The sequence below is a fragment of the Diplodia seriata genome (assembly GCF_021436955.1).
Source record: "Diplodia seriata strain FDS-637 chromosome Unknown scaffold_1, whole genome shotgun sequence".
Taxonomy (NCBI): Eukaryota; Fungi; Ascomycota; class Dothideomycetes; order Botryosphaeriales; family Botryosphaeriaceae; genus Diplodia; species Diplodia seriata.
This window is the reverse complement of record NW_027117308.1, coordinates 2,925,653-2,945,861: the sequence shown is the minus strand read 5'-3', so window position 1 is coordinate 2,945,861 and position 20,209 is coordinate 2,925,653. Positions and strand designations below refer to the sequence as shown.

The window sequence follows — 20,209 nt, the reverse complement described above, 5'->3', positions numbered from 1 at the left end:
ATCTCGGCTGCCAGGTTGTCCGAAGCGACGCTACGAAACAGCATACGAGCCCATTCATTGCCTTTTTCGTCGTCGGAGAACGACAAAGGACCGGAAGGCAGTCAGTCGTCCAGAAAAATAGTGGCGCTACTTAAACCTGTATATTTCGAAATCGACATACATACTTACACGCGCGGTGAAGAACCTCCAAAAGATCTCCAAAAAAAAAAAAAAAAAATTTTCCCGAGCCCACGGCGAGGCGACGGGCCCATCCCGTGCCTCCCAGCCTATTTTCAGCTCCGCCAGCCCATAGTGACCTCCTTGGTCCAGGTTTGCGGTATGTCGACGAACGAGCGTGCCGAGGACGGACGGGGCGTGGACGGCTTTCGTTGCCCGAGTCAGATGCCGGCCTGGTCGAAAATGCTGCAGGGACGGCGGCGGCGGCGGCAGTGCTGGTGCCGGAATTGTCGGAGGCCGGCTTGCCCCCGCCGTGGTGTTGTCTGACCTTATGCGGCTGTTGGAGAAAGCGGAGAGACGGTTATTGGCCTTGGGCGCTGGTGATTGGACGGGGGGCGGGCCGGCCGGCCGGCCGTGGACATACATGTGGGTGGGCGGTGGCCGAAGCCGCGCGCGCGGGAAGAAGTGAGAGACAAGAGGGTGGAAGTGGATGATGTGTTCAGCCAGCTCAACCGTCGTAGCGTGGGCGGGCGCGCACATGGTGACCGGCTTGCTCGCTCGAGGCATACTGGTGGCAGTGTTGGGGGGAAGTGCTGCGGAAATGCTTTACGGCAAGGAGGATCGCGTCGGGCGGGTCGCGGAAGACTTTGGTAGCGATTCTCTGGGAGATAGTGAGGGAAAGGGAGATCAAGGGATGGGCGAAGTTGGCATGAAAAGCGGCAAAAAAGAAGGGGACGACAGTGGATCCAACAAGCAAAAAAGGCACCCTCGAAGCTGGTGCTGGACAAGTCTCGAACTTGGCGCAGGAACCGAAGTATGACACCAAGCCCGGATCGAACCCAGACCCCCTTGTTAGGGCGTTGCAGCTCGAACGGGTAATCCATCAGATCACAAACCCCCGGATTTTGTTGCTTTTAGGGTTCTGGTGGCGATGTATAGAGCCGGAGCCTGCCCATCGCACTAACCATCTGTAATTGAAAGGGGATCTTACCGTCGCAGTTTGTATATGGCAAGGTCAGATATTGCTTCCTTCGCGGTCGTGCGTGGGCATGGCGCCGTCACCTGGCTGCCACCCGCCCTCCTCGCGCCCGTCACTTCTCCTCATTCGCCGACTTGCTCCGCCGAATGCCAGCTTGCAACGCGCAGCTGCGCCGGGAGCGCCGTCTATTGGTTCGAAAACATCCATCTGCTCTTGATATGGCAACGTCCGTCCGCTCACCCGACATATTTGCCAAGTGGCAGCTGCCGTCAAGTAACTCCTCTCATCTCCGTATCGCGGTTCACCTCGTGCGAACGACCCTGACCAATGGATTCTGAATAACCGAGATATCAGGGTAATATCCAATATTTCGCTCGTAGACCCAAATCCGCACTTCTCCGGCCCTCTTTTGCTGTCCGTGTTGCGCGTGAGGTAAAAGCCATTCAGCAATGCACATTCACATAGCCAACAAAGAAGATTCCAAGGAGAAAACCGCCGAACCAAAGGGGATTCATGCCGCACCCCACTCAATCACGCGGCTCTCCACCTCATATGGATAGCGCCGACCCTCTGACCTTTAACGCCCGTCTTGCTTTCGGCCACTTCGAAAACGTCGGACTCCTCGTTCTCGAACACGAACCCGCACTTTTCGAGCACCCTCTTGCTGGCCTTGTTGTGCGTGAGACACGAGCCCTTCAGGCTGCGCACGTTCATGTACTCGACGAAGAAGGTGTCGAGAAGCGTGCGCAGGACGGTGGTCATGATGCCGCGTCCATGAGCTTCGGGGCAGAGCCAGACTGCGCCGAGCAAGCGAGTATGAGTACGACGACCACAACGGGGGCCAAAAAAAAAAAAAAAAAAAAAACGTCCGCTCTCATCCTCTCAAGAAAAAGGAAGAGAAGAAAAAAAAAGGCGGGGGCACTCACAACCAACCTCCCACTCAATCCGCGGATCCCCCGCCTCCAACCCGCCATTCGCCCTCCTCAACTTCTCCCTCCTCGCCTCATCCGCCACCGTCCTATAATCCGCCCTCCTAATCTCCACCTTCCCCAAAAACACCTCCTCTTCCTCCTGATCCTCCTCCCCCCGATGCGTCTTCGACCGAACCTCCCTGATCACCGGAAACGCCAAACCCGTCCCGACCCACCTCCTCTCGCCTTGCTCGACGGCATCCAGGTCCGCGCGGGCCGCCCTGGCCTTGGCGTCGACGGCGGCGAACCAGGCGTCAAAGTGGTGGGCGAGGAAGGGGAAGGGTGGCGAGAGCGCGTTCATGTAGACGCGCGGGTCGTTGAGGGCGGCGATGACGGCAGGGGCGTCGGAGGGGCGGGGTGGGGTGAGGCGGAGATTGCTGTGAGGGAGCTGGAGGTAGGGTTCGGAAGTGGTGGGGTGGTGGTGGAGGGCCATTGTTTTTTTTTTTTTTTTTCTTTCTGGGTTTTTTGCGGGGTGGATGTGGGGGAAACCGCCGGTGGTGTTGAGGGTTTGGTGGTGGGGGGAGTTGGAAAACGGGAGAATGGTTGTGTTATGAGCGGAGGGTAGGGGAGGAGTCAGAGAAGAAGATGTTGAGGAATTGGTATAGGTAGGTAGGTAAGTATGAGTCACTCCCCGCATCGTCGGTGGTTTCTTATCGTAGACAACGATGCAGCATTGGGGGCTGAGAGACGTTGAGACCTCTACGGCATTGGCCAAGCGAGACGGGGCTCTTGATCCTTTGCGCCCTTCGACAAGCAGGGTTCGAGAGTGTTGTGGCGCGAAGTTGCAGAAGGCTGGTGATGAAAGTGGCTTGAGAAACCTCAACACTAAGGGTTTGGGTGTTTGGGTCCGTGCGTTGCATCCACGGCCGACCTTTCGTCGTCCAGCTTCGCAAGAGATATTCACAACAGTGTGGCTTTCCCTTGAACAACTAATTTCACTGGTTGAAGACCAGCTTCCAAAGCCGTCCTTGAGCATTTTTGCCAAGAGAAACGCTTGGATTCTGGTATTTACACGAAGAGCACCGATAAACATGCACTTGCCATCGGCCAGGATGCCAAAGGTGGAAGATATCCTCATCACCACGGGAAATGGTGAATATGAATCTAGACCGTTGATAACGTCTGATCAGAGTTGAGCTAAGATTGTGATTGATATCTGAAAGTGACCATCCCCAAGTGATTGCATGTGAACTACCCCGGCTCAGCGATTGTTTCCTGTTCGGCTCGGAATGGCAGATTTAGCGAGGACGTGCATCAAGGACGCACGAGAAACCCTGCAGCCAGAGACGGATCGGGAACCTTGGGGAAGCAGAGAGGGGACGCAGTTACTTGACGCAGTGGCAGCATTGGCCACGGCCGTCACGTGCCAAGTGAGCGCATTACGCGTCTTCGACCCTTCGACCCCCCTAGCGCCCACCGATCTGCCATGCGGGCTATTGCGTGATGCTGGAGTAGGGCAAGGAGAAGGTTATCGCGGTAGCGCTGGAAGGCGGAGAAGGATTCTGGAGAGGGGCACAGACTGGGCGCTGCCGTTTGTAGACCGGCTACGGCACTCTATTGTGTGATAGTGGTCCAACGCACAGGGCCGCTGTAATATTATCCTGGTCTATGCTGATAGCGTCCCACATGTAATCAAGCTTGCTTTGCTGGCGCCCTGGACAGTTCATCTAAATCAGCGTGGAGCTGTGGGCTGACGTCACGGCAATGCACCAGTGTGGCTGTAACTCGCATCCTGCTTGAAGTTCAGGATACCTACTTGATGCTGTACGATTTTCTGCTGCTAAATATGTTCGGCCGGCTCGTAAGGGTTAAGTGTCGGTGAATCCAGGGTTGCGATCAACAAGACCCACCCTGCAAGTCGATCACCAACACTCCCAGGGGTTCTTGCTGATCTCGAAGCGCCGGCGAGCGGGGATCAATTAGGCGCCCATGAGCATCCAATTGCCAAAGCGGGTAGGGATTGCAAGCCTGAACGGCTTCTCGAAGCCTTCCAGCCATCGTCTCGGCCTTGGACCATAAATACGAGCATCCCCAGAGCACTACCCCGGCCATCACAGCTTCACTGCCTGCAGCCTCCACTCCCAACACACCACACTCGTTTTCAAGACTACAGGCAGAGAGCCAACCCCATCACAACAATGTTCTACACTCGCTTCGCCGCGGCAGCCCTACTGTCCGCCTCCCTCAGCAGCGTCGACGCCGCGCCCACCAACATGACGGCCGGCCCCGTCACCAAGCCGCCGCACTTCAAGACGCAAAAGGTGCTTCCCAAGCAATTTGCGGACCCCGGACTCCACCACGAAGGCGACACGTGGTACGCGTTCGCGACCAACAATGGCAAGCAGAACGTGCGGGTCGCGACCTCGACCGACTTCGCCAGCTGGGACGTCATGGAGAACTGGGACGCGCTGCCGCACGCGGGCGCGTGGACGGCGCAGCCCAAGATGCACGGGCTGCTCGACGCCGTCGGCGACATCCTCGAGGGCCGGTGGCCGTGGTCCAACGCGCCGCCGGCCGTGTGGGCGCCTGACGTACAGATGAACGACCAGGGCCAGTACGTGCTGTACTACTCGGCGGCCAAGAAGGACAAGCCGCGGCACTGCATCGGCGCGGCGGTGGGCGCGAGCGCGCAGGGCCCGTACATGCCATTGAGCGAGCCGTTCGCGTGCCACGACGACCAGGGCGGCACCATCGACCCGGCCGGGTTCAAGGACGTGGCCACGGGCAAGCGCTACGTCGTGTACAAGATCGACGGCAACAACGCGGGCAACGGCGGGCTGTGCGGCAACACCAAGGCGCCGCAGGTGCCCACGCCCATCATGCTGCAGGAGGTCGGCCCCGACGGCTACACCAAGATCGGCGAGGCCAAGATGATCCTGGACCGCGACGCCGCCGACGGCCCGCTCGTCGAGGCGCCGTACCTGTTCAGGACTGAGGCCGGCAAGTACGTGCTGTTCTTCTCGTCCAACTGCTTCGCCACCGACCTGTACGACATCGGCTACGCCTTTGCGGATTCCGTCGAGGGCCCCTACACCAAGGGCGGCCCGTTCGCCGTGACGGGCGTCGCGGGGCTGACGGCGCCGGGCGGCGCGACGGTCGCGCACGACGGCAAGCACATGGTCTTCCACGCCGCGGACCAGGACGGCGGCCGTGCCATGTACACGGCCGAGGTGTCGTTTGAGGACGACCACGAGAGCAAGCAGGTCAAGGTTGTGGGCGCGAACAACTAAAGAGATGATGGGCATTCTGGCAATGCGGACTGGAACAGGAAAGACGACAGCTGGAATGGTTATGACCTCGTTGGACACTTTTGATGTATAGACTTACGCTACTACTGCTTTTTGAGGGGTTTGTCACGCACACAACTCGCCCTCTAATGTATAAACCATAATGGATATCGAAATCCCATGCAAACAAATTTTCGAAGACAGTGAGGATGATCGTCTTGACAACCTTGGCTATGGCGATGGCGTGCGAGCGTAGTCTGAGACATATGAGCAGGAATTATCTAAGTAAGTGATGTGATGGGAAAGTGATGTTCGGCGACACGTCTGCGGCGGATCGACGGAGAGTAAGCAGCAGGATCGTGAGCGGGTTTTCTTGGAAAACAAGCGCAAACGCTCGGGCTGGCGGAGGCACACTGCATATGACGTGTTAGGGGGTGTGGGTGGACTAAGGAGCAGTCACCAGTCACCAGATCTTGAGGTTTGGTGATCTGCCAGGAGGTGCACAGAGCATTGCCGCATCGGGCGATGGGCGCGGCCCGCGATGCACACCGCGCGCCCGCCCCTTCCGCCGGACCGCATCCGAGGAATGCTTGTTCCCAGCTTAAGGTGGAGAACAGTTCATATTTCGATCTACCAAAGGATCGAAACGGCACCAAGCTCCGCCACATCATATACCCCTCAAAGTCCTGCGTGCTCACTGTCACGCTCATCGCCATGCGAACTGCTGCCCACCTCCCTCTTCAACCTCGTCTAGCATGCACGCAGCCGATCGCCGCATGATCGTCGACGCTACCTACTCGGCGATGAAAGTCCCGCTCTCAAAAGCCCGCACGTAGTCGTCGCCGGCCACGGTGGACTGGGCCAACACGTCGCCGGCGTCGCTGGTGTCGAGCAGCCAGGCCACCATGTTGGCGAACACGGCGGCCCCCGCGGCGTCAAGGTGGGTTTGGTCGTCCGGGGTGAGGTTGTACGTCCAAGCGTCGTCGCTGCCGATGGCGTTGAGGTAGTCGGTCGAGGCTCTGTTCAGGTCGATGGCCAGCGCGCCCTTGGCCGCCGCCACGCCCAGCGCCGCCGCCGTCTCGTTGGCCAGGTTCTCGACGATGCGCTCCGGGTCGCCCGAGTAGCCGCGGCGCGACAGCGACGAGACGAGGATCTGGTCGGGGCTCGCGGTTAGAAGGTGGTCTTTGGCAGCAGTGGCCGGAGAAGGCTTGCTTACCGGGTTGCCGCCGGCGTCGCGGACTTCGTCGACGAAAGCACCCAGGTTGGCCGAGAACTCGTCGTTGGTGATGTTGGCCGAAGCTTTCTGGTCGTTGTGGCCGAACTGATTGGAGTAATGATGGCGAGTCAGTCACCGGTTCCCCCACATTTCTCTTCTTGTCCGCTTCATCTGCCGGCGTGCCCTTCTTTTGGGGAAATCCATTTACCTGGATGGTCACCCAAGCGGCGTAGTCTCCGTTGGCCGACACGTTCTTGACGGCCTCGATGGTCGAGTCCCAGTTGCCGTCGGCGCGGAAGCTCACGGTGGTGGCCCCGCTCTTCGCATAGTTGGTGCCCCACGCCCCGTTGACGAGCGTCGAGTCGAGGAACGCGTCGCCCCAGCCGCCGTCCGTGGCCGTTGTGCTGTCGCCCGCGAGGAAGAAGGCCGCAGGGAGATCGGCCCGCGGCTTCATGGGCTGCGCTGCATTGTGGGGGAGGAGCCCGTTGACCACCAAGGTCACCGAGAGCGGAAGCAGTAGTCTGGAGAAGCCGGTCATGATGGTTGCACTGCTGGATGCTCTTGCTTCTCCATGCCGCAGCAGAAAGTCTTGCTTTTAATGCTTGGGAAATCATGGTGAAGGCCTTGCACGTACTCGGCGTATCCTATACCGACGCAACATTGCCCCGTCCTTCCCAGCACAGTAGAGGGTTGGAGATTGCCTAAATCGAGGTATATCCATCTATCCGGACGACACGTATAAGCAATAGTCGTGCTGTACGTCATCGGTGACCTTGGTCAGGAACCGGACTTTTCGGGCTAACGACCCCCGGTTGCGGGGAAGGCCACGCCCTCAGACCGAAAGAGGCAGCTCGTAATCGACCTTCTCTTAGACAAGAGTTTAGGGATTTATCATTGCAGAATATTTTCCGGATACGTACCAAATAGCTTCGGGCTCCGTTTGCCATCTGGATGAATGTTGCGAGTCTTGTCGCGACAGTTCCCTCCGAAGCGCCATCAATTGAACCGTCACGCCTTCGCTCTATCGGTCCATCTTGACAAAATGCCCCATCGTGTTACTAACACTATCAACATTAGCCGTGGTAGTTCAGTCAAGTGGAAGCTACCGCGCTCTCTTGCCAAGGCTGAAGTGCTTACTTTGTTGGACTGTTCGCAGGGACACTATTGTTTCGCATCGCGCTGGATTAATCCATGATTGAATATCGCAAATGTATACTGGTTATTGCTAGCAATCATGTCGGAAACCAAAAGAAGGAATGGCGTGGTAGCCACGGGAGCACTTGATAGTGTTTGCGCACAAAACCTCCAACCCGCAACAATGTCTGTACTTTTTGGCCATGCAGAAACCCTAATATTAAAGTAAACAATTTAGTCTTTTTTGCTCAAACAAAAACATTAAATACTAACAGTCCTGCAAGGCTGAGGTAATTGAACCAGGGCGGCGGTGACGACTGCATGCACCAAGGACGCCACCGCGCTCTCACCAATAATTGTCGCTTAGCATGCGAAAGCATACTACAAGCCTCTTGCAAGACAGACTAAGCATTTGATGATTCTATGATCCCAGTCAGCAGTTAGCCTCGTGTACAAGGCTTTTTGGAGTTGACGTAGCACTTGGCGCTGGGGCTGTGTGCTGAATGCAAGTGCCGCAGGCTGCAGGTCATCTAATAAGTGCGTCGCTCAGCCTGCGCGCCAGCAAACTACCTTCAGCTTCAGCGTATACGGTGAGCGAATCGTCGAGACAAGCCCGGTAGAATTGGCGAAGATGTTGAAACCGTTCAGTGGGCAAGACTCTTCCACTCCCACGCCGCGACGTGCACCACATACGAGCTTGACTAACGAAGGAGTAAGCCGTTAAATCACAAGGTGTAAGTGTGCTTGGGTTGCCTGTTTGTCTCAGGCAGTTCGTTCTCCATCGCTAATCGAAGATTTGACCGAAGACCTCTCAGTCCTCTTTAATGACATCAAAGCCCACTTGATTGTCTTGATGTGCTCAACAGTCTGGTGTTTCTTACAATGGAATTGTTTGCGAAATCATATTTGTTTCGGGGTTTGGACAACTTTTTAGTCTACAGGGGCTTGCGAGAAAGAAACTTACCACACAATGAGTTTCGCTACGGTGGAGATGCGTAAGTGAGAATTTCATTGCATGTTTTGGAACGACCATCTAACTAGAAAAGATATCAACCCTCCAGGGTTATGTTGAGGACCTCCCCCGCGATTATGACGAAGATATGGTCAATGCGGCACACCTACAAAAAAAAAAGCTGGATGGCTACTTTGTCGAAAATTCCTCAAAAAGTTGGGACGGCAATCGCCAAAAAGGCAACGGTGGTTGGTTCCCACTTGCCTCTGTAGGAGCATTCTTGGAAGGCATTTTTGGAAAAGAAAAGCGACTTCCCACACAGAATGAGCGACCGCCCATGCTGGTCAACTCACATACACCGCAAAGAAGCGGCAACCAATTGGACGCCCCTCTTTTCCTCCTCACCTGTGTTCCAGCCAACACAGTCTGTCCAAAGCTGCTCCAAGCTCGCGTTGAAGACATCGATAAAGATAAGGGTTGTTTGTGCGTTTGAGGAAAGGCATGACGGAACGGTTTAGTTGGTTGAGGACCTTGTGGTGCCTGCAGACGCCACTAAGCATCGATTTTGTGGAGGTAAAAGCTGTTCAAGACGGTCAATACCATGAAGTCTGGACTGATGAAATTTGGGTCACATTGATGGCGGGCAAGGATCGAATGGCCGAGATACACAACCCTGAGGACTCCATCGCAACAGCCTGTCGGTGTCTGTCACCAAATGGCGCCGAGCGCGAATTTAAACCACAGGAAACATTCCCCTCGGTGCCTCCGCACCTACTTCTTCGTTGCCTGTTTCATCCAGAAACAATAAATGGAAGAGATTGAGGGAGCTGACACCCAAGCTCGAAAAAGGAGTTGTGGGTTGGTGTATTCCTGTCAACGAAGGTTTCAACTGGAAGAAATGGTGGAAGATGGTGAGTTTGATTTTCTCTATTTGCGTCACTGGCGTTAATGTTATAGCTTCTGCGTGCACCAGAGACGGCGAGGGGCCTTCAGCGGTCGCCACGGTCCTTTTCACCGGGTTTGGGATTTTTGCGGGAAATTTCTCCACGCTTTAGCTTCTTGTTGTTCGAGACATAGCGTAGAATGTATTCTTGTCCGCGAGCGAGTCAGAGGTCTTTCGCATCACTCACCTCTTCCGAAAACGTCATGACCAGCGTCAATGGCACCTTCAACCACTTCAAAGCTGCTGCCTTTCCCGCTGCTCCATTTCTTGCTGCTCCACATTGCACTGCCTCCGTCCCATTCGAATTCTGGAACATGTATAGCAGCAAATTGACGCAAACTGAGGGATTAGCCCCGGACCCAGATCTCGTGTTTCGGATTCGGCGAGATGCATCTCTGGATCGGCAGATGCGGAACGAGCGGACACTTCGGAAAGCTTAAATTAAGCCTAGTTAACGTCTGCGATCCGACACTTTATTTCGTACTCGCTCTGAAGACTGGAGGATCTGCACTTGTGTGTATCATTCTCAGCCACCAGCGTGCGTATGCTGGCCGCAGCTCAACACCATGGGTCACCCTCACCGGCTGTGTGCTTGGAGCGCCCTATGGATAAAAATAGCACCCCAGGCGTGTCATGGTCGACGGGCACAAATCAGTGACGCTTGGCCAGCCCAAGGTTGATCCAAGGCAGAACGACATCTTAGCATGGCGTCTATAAAGCGTTGAAGCGCCCATACCTGGTAGCTACTCACAGCAAGAATCCAGACTCCCACAACTTCTCAACCGGACAAGCTTTGCTAAGCTACCCCAAGCCAAGACACGCGGTTCTGAATCAGTTCGACCACAATGGCATACCCCACGCAGCAGCCTCCGGCGTATCAAGAAGGAGAAGCCAGCAAGCTCCCCGAAGCCCAATCCTACTCGGTCGAGCTCCCCACCCCCTCCACCGGCGAGCCCTTCCGCTCAAGGTCGTCCACCATGGGCGGCATCTCCAAGCCCATCGTCATCCCCCGTAAGTGTTTGCCCCCAAACTCCAACGGACCACTACTCACCCACCCCGCCCCAGAAACCATCAACATGTTCTACGTCCGCTCCTTCTCCCCCTTCGCCCGGGCCTACGCGCCCGCCCTCGCAACCCTCCCGCAGCCCATCGACCAAGACGACTTCCTCGCCTTCATCGACGGCCTCAACGACGCCTTCATGATGCACCCCTTCTTCCAAGCCGGCTTCGTCGCCGGCGGCGCCGTCATGTCGGCGCCCATCCTCCCCGTGCAGATCGCGGGCGGCGGGCTGCAGGCGCTGGCGGCGCTGGGCTCGGGCGCGGTCACGCTGGTGCGCGTCAAGGGCTACCTCAAGAAGGCCAACGCCGAGCTGTTCGCGCCGCGCGGGCTCGCCGTGCGCACGTGTACGACGAAGCGCATGCTGCGCGCCGTCGGCCGCGGCGGCGAGAAGAAGCTTTCGTTCCACGGCGGCGACAACACCAACAACACCAACGCCAACGACAACGACGACGTCATCGACGTCGACGCCCTCCTCGCCGAGCACCACGCCGCCACCCTCCCCGCAGCGCCGCCTCCCCGCAGCGAGCGCCGGCCCGGCCTCGGGCTACACAGCCGCAGCGCCAGCGCAGCCTCCGCGATCTCGACGGCCTCCACCGCGTCCACCGCCGAACAGCACGCGTCCGATCTCCACAAGCGCCGCCTGCGCGCCCTCTCCGGCGCCGTTGAGCCGGTGACATTCGACGTGCCTGCGGCGCCGCTGCCGGCCAACGCGCTGAAGCGCTACACGACGGCGCCGACGCGGTGGATGAACGGGCGCAGCGCGCGCAGCCTGGCGGCGGGGCGCGAGAAGGGGATGCAGCAGCGGCGCGACAAGGCGGCCGAGCTGGACGGGGAGCTGGCGGCGGTGAAGGGCGAGATCGAGGGGTTGGAGAGGCTGGCGGCGGAGGAGGAGGTCGAGTTGCAGCGGAGGGGTTATGGTGGGGGCGGGCTGCAGGAGTTGGAGGGGGAGGGGGTGGAGCAGCACGGTGTTGTGGGGGGGAGTGGTGCGGCGGGCCATCAGAGGAACGCGAGTCGCGAGCTGGCGGTGAGCTTGGAGAAGAGGGCGCATATGATTGAGGAGATTCGGAAGGCGGGCGAGAAGAAGATCAAGAAGAGCGATAAGAAGGAGGAGAAGATGGCGAACAGGGTGCTTTGGATTGTCATCACGCGGTTGGAGAATGCGCCGCCGGAAGAGGACGAACTGGAGCTGTCGGACGAGGCGAGTCAGACGAGTCACTGAGCGAGGGGGAGTGCGAGTGGATGTCTCTATTTCTTCTGTTTCGTCCTATTTGCTTGCGAGTTCGAGATATCCGTCATTCGCTTTACCATGTTACCCAGCGAAGATAGATTGGCTTGGAATGGAACCGTTTCTCATGCATCCCGTTGGATATCTTCTACCTTCACCCTCTTGTTCGAACCCACAATCCTCGCGGGTTTCGCACTGAATGTCTTCTGCCAATCATCACGAATGCTTTCAAAAGGGATGACGAGGCCCACAAACACTGAGACGCCAAGCTGCACAGCCCAGAATGGCACATCTCCGCAGCATAATAGCTCATCGGCAATAGCGCTCGTGACGACGCTACAACCCATCAAGAAAGCGAACAACATCATGGCCCAATGTTTGGCCATTCTCTCGGACGAGGGGTTGTTCGCTACGCCGCTGAGCAAGCCCTTGGGTGCCCGCGGGATATTCATCGTAACGAATGGTCGGCCGTTGAACGTCGCACCTTCGATGATAAGGGGCTGAAGCTCTTTTGGGAAGTGGAGTGGTTCGTCATCCAACGGGACATTGTCCCAAGCGGGCATGAGGAGGTGGAACGGAGCGTCTTCAAGGCCTTCGCTGCGCAGGCTCGCCATGTGGCGACAGAGGTGGTCCAGACTGTTCGACATCATGCAAAAGGAGCTGGGGAGGCCGCCGCTACGCTCGACCATGCCGTGGAAGGCCGGGTACCAGAAGTTGTCGGCGTGGTAGATGAAGTACTTGTCGTTGGTGCCTCGGGTCTCGTCGGTTTTCATGCGGATGAGATCGTAGACGTGCTTTGCGAAGCCTCTGCAGCTGCTGATTCCTAGGAGCTGCAGCTGATTTGCCACATGCGCGTGATCACCGCTGTGCTTGATGCTTTTCTCGTGCCTGTTGCCCGTGGCGAAGTCATCCATGCGACGCTCCAGATCCTGCTCATGCTTTTCGAGGGTGCTCCGGACCCTGTCAGCTTGTCCACTCGTGGGCTGGGTTGGCTCCATCTTGATTTGCGTCATGGCTTTCGGAAAGAAAACTGTTGGTGATATGAATCAAACGAAGTCGAAGTGCGACTCGAATTATTTAAAGACTGCTTCAGGCCAAAGTAGAGGGGGCTCTTCCGTGGTTTGGAGCGCCTGGCCAGGTTCCATGGTCGACGCTACCGCATGGGTATACATGGAATCTATTTCGTAAGCTGGGCGTGCCACAAAATAGGCAAGGATTGTGGGGCTGTACCACTTCCTTCTAGGCAGCCATTTGCGCACCCTCGGTAGACACTGTGACGTAACGCATCCTTGCATTTCATTCTCACTATACAGCGGGAAAGCCAAACGATAGCTTTTCGTGGCTGACATATGCTCAACTAATTCAGATAGAAGATAGATGGCGTCGCTAAAATGTGGTAAACTAAAAGAAGGAAGAGAAGAGACAAGCGACCCAGCCGCCCATGTCACCCCCAACGACTTTGACACAACCGTAGTAAACGCCCACACTTCTTCCCTATTTCTTGTAAGGCTATTTAAGCCTTGAATAACTATCACATGCCATATAACACCCTTGTTGTCGGCCGATGACACTGTGTAAGGCAATGTCGTTCTCGTAGTGAACAACGCCTTGGTAGCTTATCCCGCCCAAGACATGTCCAGGCAGGAACACAGATACTCAGACCCCAACAACGCAGTGACGCTGGGAAGAGAAAGCCTTAACCAAGGTGGTATAAGCTATGTTCGAGTGTGTCTCTAGTCTTGCTATATTAAACATTGGCAAGTGGGTCAACAGAAGGTTACTCCGTAATAGATGCGGGTGAAGCGGTGTTATCCACAATAGAACATCCACTTGAACGACAATAGCCACCGTGCTATTGTAGACCCTGTCCACGTCTCATATGACGCTTGCATATAAGAACCCTCCCACTCGACGTATCCCTCCCTCTACCTGTCAACCTCAACCTGAACCACCTTGTCTGCAACCCAAGGAGCAAAAGCGACGAACCATCCGCCAAACCCATCCGACAGTATGGCCAACCCTACTCAGCAGCCGAACCAATCCGGCGACTGCCAGGAGCAAGACTCGTACCAACCTGTATCGAATCAGCCAAACGGCACCTACGGTGCTGATGACTTCGACCTCGCCCTCTTCAACACGGCAGACACTTCCACCGAGAACTTTTGGGCCGGCATCCTCACCGGGCTCGCCCTCGACCCGATCAACCAGTGCCCGCCGGATCTGAGCCCTTCCCGCGATGACGACGACGCCGCCGCCGCCGCAACCCACTTGCAGCAAACCATCCAAACTCCGCTGCCCACGTCCGCGCCACCCACAAGCAACACCAGCGTCTCGGACAGCGACCAACCACGGCAGTATCCCGTAACACATCCTAGCAACAACAACGACATGGTCACTTTCATCCAGACCGAAGGCACCATGTCCCGACAGGAAAACCGCTACGGACGTCAGTCCACAAGCTCGACGGCGCAACAGAGCGGCATGAAGCGCAAGCGCAACGACCACCACCCCGCCACTGCATCGCACACGTACACGGCGGAAGAAGCAACGCAACAGCTTCATCGTCACGGATACAAGCAACCAAGAACCAGCAGCGCCACGGACGCCATCGACAACAACGACAACAACAACAGCAGCAGCCGGAGGAGTGCCGGCGCCTCCCACGCCAACCCACTCGTCCTGGAAGACAACGGCAGCAGCGACGACAGCAGCGACAACAGCAGCAACACCCACTCGCAACAGCTGGAGCGCCAACACCGCCTCGCACCCCCCACCCAGCCCCAGCCCCAGTCCAAGTCCCAGCCGGCCGCTGCTGCTGCGCCGGCGCCGGCGGCGACATCAACAACGCCGACAACCACACCCTCTGCGCCTCCCCAGCCACCGAGCAGCTCCGAACAGTGCTCCCCAAACACGGCGGCCGTCGCCTTCGCCATCCAAGAGACCATCACCCTGCCCACGACGCTCGGCGGCGGCCGCGCCCACCGCACCTACGCCTTCTCGCCCGCCTGCAACGTCGGCGTCCGGCGCGGCGGGAAGCTCGTGTCCGTCGTCAAGCGGCGCGAGGGCGGCGGCGGCGGCGACGACGAGCGGCAGGTGCTGCATTTCACGGCGAACAGGGGGGCCGGTGCCGCCGCCGCCGATCATTGCGGTGAGGAGAGTCGTCGTCGCGGGGCTGCTGCTGCTGCCGATGGCGAAAGCAACAGCCATGAAAACAATCATGACGACAACAACAACGATGGCAACGGCGGCGGCGGCGGCAAGAGCGAGCCGGACCGGACTCACTCTGCCGGCGAGAATGAGCTCGACATGCCCTTCAAGGTCGTCGGCTTTGGGCCCTGCGAGCGCTGCTGCCGGCAGGAGAGCGGGACGCTGTGCGACCGCAGCTACCCGTGCCGTGCGTGCGTGGGACAGGCGGGAGGCGATGTGGCGGCGGCGATGGAGCTGTGTCGGCTGCCCGTTGTCGAGAGGCCGGACGACGCGGTGGATGGAGATGAGTTGATTGAGAGAGGGGTTGTGAGGGTTGTGAGGCCGGGGATGGCGGTGGTGGTGGAGGAGGAGTAGGGGTAGGAGAAGGGGGAGGAGAATAAGAAGAATGAGAAGTAGAAGAAGAACAAAGATAAGGGAAGGAAGGAGGGGGGAGTAGATGTCTGGTAGGCTGGGTTCGGCTGGTGGGGACAAGGCGACCAAGAGTCGGCTCGGCTGAAGTGGTGGACGTCCGTGGCAGGAGGCAAGGTCTTAAAGATTTCCCGCGCGGTTTTCGCATTTTGAGGGGGCAGGCGCGGTGATTACTCAGAAAGTATTGTCAGAGAGGACTTCGAAAGCGCGTGGGAGATTGTCCAAATACTCAGGGTCTAGCTGACCATAGCCGAGACTGCTTGTGTAACCGTGGGATGCGAAGGAGCTGTACAGGGTTCGTCAGCACCATGGTGCATTGTGAATGTGACCCACATCGTGGTTGTCGATCCAGAATCGTGGAACAACGGGAAAGCGATGAAGCACAGCTTTCCGCCACGGAGAGCCAACGAGTAACATCCATGGATAGATGGAGGAGAACGCACGTCTTCCGGGGGCGGGTTCAGCAGATCAGTCGGCTGACCCTTGCATACCAGCTCTTCAACAAGATCATGGCACTGTCCCAGCCGGCTCGTCGGATCTATGCGCGCCAACGTGGCCTTGCTGATATGATGCATAGCCGACGCAGTCTCTTCACGCGTGTGTGAGCCCATTTACTCCGGCGATCTGATGCAGAGATACCCCAATCGGCAACGAGCCTCTCTCCGATAGCCGGGTGAAGACCTTGCAGCATGCGCCAGTGAGCAGGGAAAACTGCCAAGGCGCTTCAGGCATCGGAATGGTTTCCGTATCCGCGGTTGAGACGTCAGTCCTCGGTCTAAACGTCTGAACCCGTAGGCGCGCTTGGTGGTAGGAAGCCAAGATGGGGCAATGGCCGGAAGATATTTCGCGGCTCACTCTGCGAGCAATTAGCAATACCCTTCGACTTGTGACAGCACTTGCAGGCAATGGTTCGCGGTTCACTTTCTTTCACGCCTGAAACACACAGTCGTCCGGCAACTCAAGACCTCTCCGCGCTTGGCGCGTGAGCGTGGTACAGCAGCGCGTCTAGATCTTCTAACTAAGTAGCATGGCGCTGTCAAAACGCCGATATGTGATATCTCACATTATGGCGACCGTAAGCTGAATAGGAACAGGGTGGGGGTACGTGGTTTCGTATACTCAGGTGCGCTTTTTATGCGGCAACTGCAGTCGACTTCCGTAAACGCGCGCTTGCGCTTGCAGTGGCATCAGGAAGAAGAGACTTACAGGGAGCGTCCATGTCCGACGGATCACTCTTCTGATCTCGCCGATGTGGCAGCCTATCAAGAACGTCACCGCTTCCTTCGTCCGCACAGATAGCTACACGAACCGAACCGGAGACCACTGGCATGGTCTTGGAAGAGGCTAGGCGTATCTTTCTAGTTGATCTCCATCGAGGCGCCCTGAGAAGCAAGCTTTAGCGGAATCGGGATACCACTTCCTTTGTATGTCGACAAGGCCATGTTCACTGGCGTGGTCCCGAGCAAGGCTACCCTGTCTCCTTCAGCTTTGATAGAACCAAACCAGACTTGGGGGCCGATGTAATAGATCGTCGAGATGCGGGCCAGCCGTGTCTCGCTGAATGAGACGTGCTTCCAGCTTCGACAAATCAAGAATGCAGAGCGGGATCGCCCGGGGAAGCTGTATACCATGCCGTTTTCTGGACAGCCAAGGCTAGACCGGGAATAATGGTCCCAGGGAAACCGTGGGCTGAGCTCACATCGCATCGCATCGCATCGTATCGCAGCTCAGTAGCATCAACGATCGACCCATATCTTAGACAGTGGTGTGACCCAAAGGAAGGCGAGGATGCAGACTGTAGTCATGGCCGCATACGCGGAAGGACATCTCGCTTCCAGCGTCTCTTTGCTTCTTCCTCGTTGCAGGGGCCCACCAACCCAACAAAAGCCGCAAAAACCCCATTGTCAGGCCGCAACACATGAGGCCAAGATATCAGGGTAACTCGGCCCGCAAAACTCGTTTCCTGGACCAAAGCGAGCCTCAAACAATTGGTTGTCAATTCTTTGCCGTTGTGGTGTGGAAACGTGTGTCAATTTATCACGCGGCGGGCAAGGGTCTCTTGCAGAATGAGGCGGGCCTGAATATGTGGTGTAACCATGCAACCGGCACAAACGGTGCGGGGGGTATTACCGGAGAACCTGCTTGATCGCTTGTATGACAGCCCGCGACATAATGAATACCCTTCTACAAGCGTAGAGATGTCAGCAAAGTAGACCGGAGAACATATCGCTGGTGTAGCTGTAGGGCGCCTAATGTACATCGCAACAAGGAAAATGATCGGCCAAGGCCATGCTTTGGGCGACTTTAGACTGCTGCGGTACTCCTGCATCCGAGATATGTAGTCGCAGCCGGTTCTGCAGGGCTTGGTCCCTGCGGGACTGGTGACACACGAAGGCGTCGAGGGCGGCATCGTACGCGGCACGACCGGGCTTCTGACGGCTGGGGTTGCATGTTGGTCAATGGCATCTCGCCAGGGCGATGAAATTCATGCTGTGTGCTATCCAATGCCTGAGCTCCATGATGCTGCAGGAAGCTTCTTGAAATCCTCCTGGCGCTTGCTGTTCCTACTGAAGGCCGCTGTGCTCCGTTCTCAAAAAGGATATTTCGATGCGGCCTTCTCCGTTCGGGCCAATTCTCTCATCGATCGGATTTGGTACCTGGGGTCCACCGCTAGCTTCAACCACAAGTTCAATCCTGATTTCTGCTTCAAGATCATTTGCTTGCTGACCACCGACCGCTGGTCGCAAGGACACATTGGGCGTTGGACGAGCAGCTAACACTTGAGGGGCCTCGACAACCCAGTCGAAGCCGTGTTCGCTCGTAACATTCTTGGTAGGATTGCCCGGATGCGCCAAGACAGCGTCGTAAGCGCCATGAAGACGCGCGATGTCAGGCGTATGGACAAAGATGTTACTGACTCCGAGAGCACCGCACGGATGACGCAGGCCCTGAGCACTCGCCGATACCCTGAGCTCCCTGGCGGTGACATCGTGGCACCAGAACGGGGCCAGGCCCCTTCTGATGCCTTCAGGGAATGTCACAAACCAAGCAATCTCTTGACCATCGGGTTTGCGTCTTCCACCACGCCGGGGCTGCGCATAAGCAAAAGCGGCCATCGCGCCATCTTGTTGCTTGCTTCTCCATTCATCCAATCGAGCCGCAACACGGCCGACATCCTGGACGTCGGGAGACGTGAGGGCCCAATCTATGACTCCGTATCGCTTGTCGCCCCACCAATGACCACCTTTGTTGGCGGCATGGTCGTCGATAAAGGCGATAAGCTCAATGTATGTGCCATCCTGAAAGACGATGAGCTTGTTCTCCGTCTTCCCATCCGCATGGCGGCCGCCGGGGCTGAGGGTGAAGTTGGACGTGACCCAGGCCGGAGGGTTTAACAGATCCCGATGAGGGAGGAGGATGATTATGTGATCAAGCTGGATGGACGGAACGGGCTGCTGTTCAACCATGGTGTCGAGGTTTGGGGAGAGGTGCAGTGGGTGGAAGCGGGCGAAGATGAGGGTTTGTGTTGTGTGATTGAACCACAAACGCACGCCAACGCTGTTCAGGCTAGACGTGTGGGGCCCCGCGAGCCTGGCGTGCTTTCTTCACGGCCCCTCACATGCCGCGCTTCGTTCCTCATCTGGCTGTCGCATGCTGACCTTCTCATCAGCCTTGGATTCCTGTTGTCAGCGGCCATTGGCCACCCTGCACTCGTACAGGTGTTGCACAATCCGTGGAAGCATCGCGGGTCTGAATGCTGTGCAGCTTGCCGTTTCGCACTGCTGCAGAACATCTCTTCTTCGGCACGACACTTCGCCTGCCTGCAGCCTGGTCACGATGTGATGGCTTTGCCAGCCACTCGCGATGCACTCCGCAGGCCGCAGGTCGCAGCTGATGCGGGGACGTGAGCAAGCCACCAGCATCTTGTCCACACAACCCTTCTCCCGCCCTCTCCTTGCTCGGTGTCTGTCGAGACAGCACAAACGGATTCGTCTGTGAGCGCACTGGGCATCTTTTCATCGCCTTGGCGCCATGCATGGTGGACCATAGTCTTGTCAGGGGCGGTCTTCGGCTATGGAATTCTTTCGATGATGAAGTGTACGTTGCAAGTTGCCGTCACGCAGGGCGAGGGCGCTGTGTGTTCTGGGGAGTTCGTGCCGGGCGTGTTGCAGTACATGCTTATGTTCCAAGGCGGGCGTGGTGGGCGGAATATATTCCTGAAGATAGCCGGGTCCGATGTGATGTAAGGAAAACGAAAAGCGCGGGATGCAAAGAGTAATAGAAGCCCGGTGGTGTTGACGACACCGGATGGAGCTGGCGAATGGAAGGTGCGACTAGCGTCTCTGCGGCGGGGCAGGAAGCACGGTTGTCATCCTCATCTCAACCCCACCAACAACATTCGGCCAATTCCAGCCACGAATACGCACGCAACAGCCGCGGCCATTCTGTACTTCAAGTCCACGGCCCCGCATCGCATCGCCTCGCCATGCCCGTCCCGCAGCCTGCTGTCCTGGTGGCCCGCTTCCTGCGAGGCAACAACTATTCCAATGTCGCTCCCCGCACTCGGCCGCAGAGCCCGTCCGTCTACTGACCGGATCCTACAAACAGACTCTGGCCGCCTTTCTTGAGGAAGCAAACCTACCTCCCGATGCAGGCACGCTTTCGAAGGGTGATCTCACCATCGAGCAGGTGCTCCGCGAGAAAGAGACCTTCGACTTGACCTCGAATTTT

At 57.3% G+C, this 20,209-nt stretch overlaps 7 protein-coding genes across 7 annotated transcripts; 3 read left to right on the top strand and 4 right to left on the bottom strand.

Moving 5' to 3' along the window:
* Window positions 1-1,666: 1,666 nt before the first annotated feature.
* On the bottom strand, window positions 1,667-2,109 carry SLS55_000855 (uncharacterized protein; the record flags this gene model as incomplete). The annotated part of the gene is made up of 2 exons (XM_066772362.1): window positions 1,667-1,932; window positions 2,103-2,109. The coding sequence occupies 2 exons, from the start codon at window positions 2,107-2,109 to the stop codon at window positions 1,667-1,669; spliced, it is 273 nt and encodes a 90-aa protein (XP_066637641.1).
* A 2,135-nt stretch (window positions 2,110-4,244) lies between these two features.
* SLS55_000854 (uncharacterized protein) lies at window positions 4,245-5,336 on the top strand (the record flags this gene model as incomplete). The annotated part of the gene is made up of 1 exon (XM_066772361.1): window positions 4,245-5,336. One exon carries the CDS (start codon window positions 4,245-4,247, stop codon window positions 5,334-5,336), a length of 1,092 nt encoding a protein of 363 aa, XP_066637640.1.
* Window positions 5,337-6,126: 790 nt separating this feature from the next.
* On the bottom strand, window positions 6,127-7,003 carry SLS55_000853 (uncharacterized protein; the record flags this gene model as incomplete). Its single annotated transcript, XM_066772360.1, has 2 exons — window positions 6,127-6,654; window positions 6,686-7,003. 2 exons carry the CDS (start codon window positions 7,001-7,003, stop codon window positions 6,127-6,129), a joined length of 846 nt encoding a protein of 281 aa, XP_066637639.1.
* Window positions 7,004-10,654: 3,651 nt separating this feature from the next.
* Window positions 10,655-11,857, top strand: SLS55_000852 (uncharacterized protein; the record flags this gene model as incomplete). Its single annotated transcript, XM_066772359.1, has 2 exons — window positions 10,655-10,663; window positions 10,724-11,857. 2 exons carry the CDS (start codon window positions 10,655-10,657, stop codon window positions 11,855-11,857), a joined length of 1,143 nt encoding a protein of 380 aa, XP_066637638.1.
* Window positions 11,858-11,988: 131 nt separating this feature from the next.
* On the bottom strand, window positions 11,989-12,876 carry SLS55_000851 (uncharacterized protein; the record flags this gene model as incomplete). Its single annotated transcript, XM_066772358.1, has 1 exon — window positions 11,989-12,876. One exon carries the CDS (start codon window positions 12,874-12,876, stop codon window positions 11,989-11,991), a length of 888 nt encoding a protein of 295 aa, XP_066637637.1.
* Window positions 12,877-13,873: 997 nt separating this feature from the next.
* On the top strand, window positions 13,874-15,424 carry SLS55_000850 (uncharacterized protein; the record flags this gene model as incomplete). Its single annotated transcript, XM_066772357.1, has 1 exon — window positions 13,874-15,424. The coding sequence occupies one exon, from the start codon at window positions 13,874-13,876 to the stop codon at window positions 15,422-15,424; it is 1,551 nt and encodes a 516-aa protein (XP_066637636.1).
* A 2,618-nt stretch (window positions 15,425-18,042) lies between these two features.
* SLS55_000849 (uncharacterized protein) lies at window positions 18,043-18,945 on the bottom strand (the record flags this gene model as incomplete). The annotated part of the gene is made up of 1 exon (XM_066772356.1): window positions 18,043-18,945. One exon carries the CDS (start codon window positions 18,943-18,945, stop codon window positions 18,043-18,045), a length of 903 nt encoding a protein of 300 aa, XP_066637635.1.
* Window positions 18,946-20,209: the final 1,264 nt, after the last annotated feature.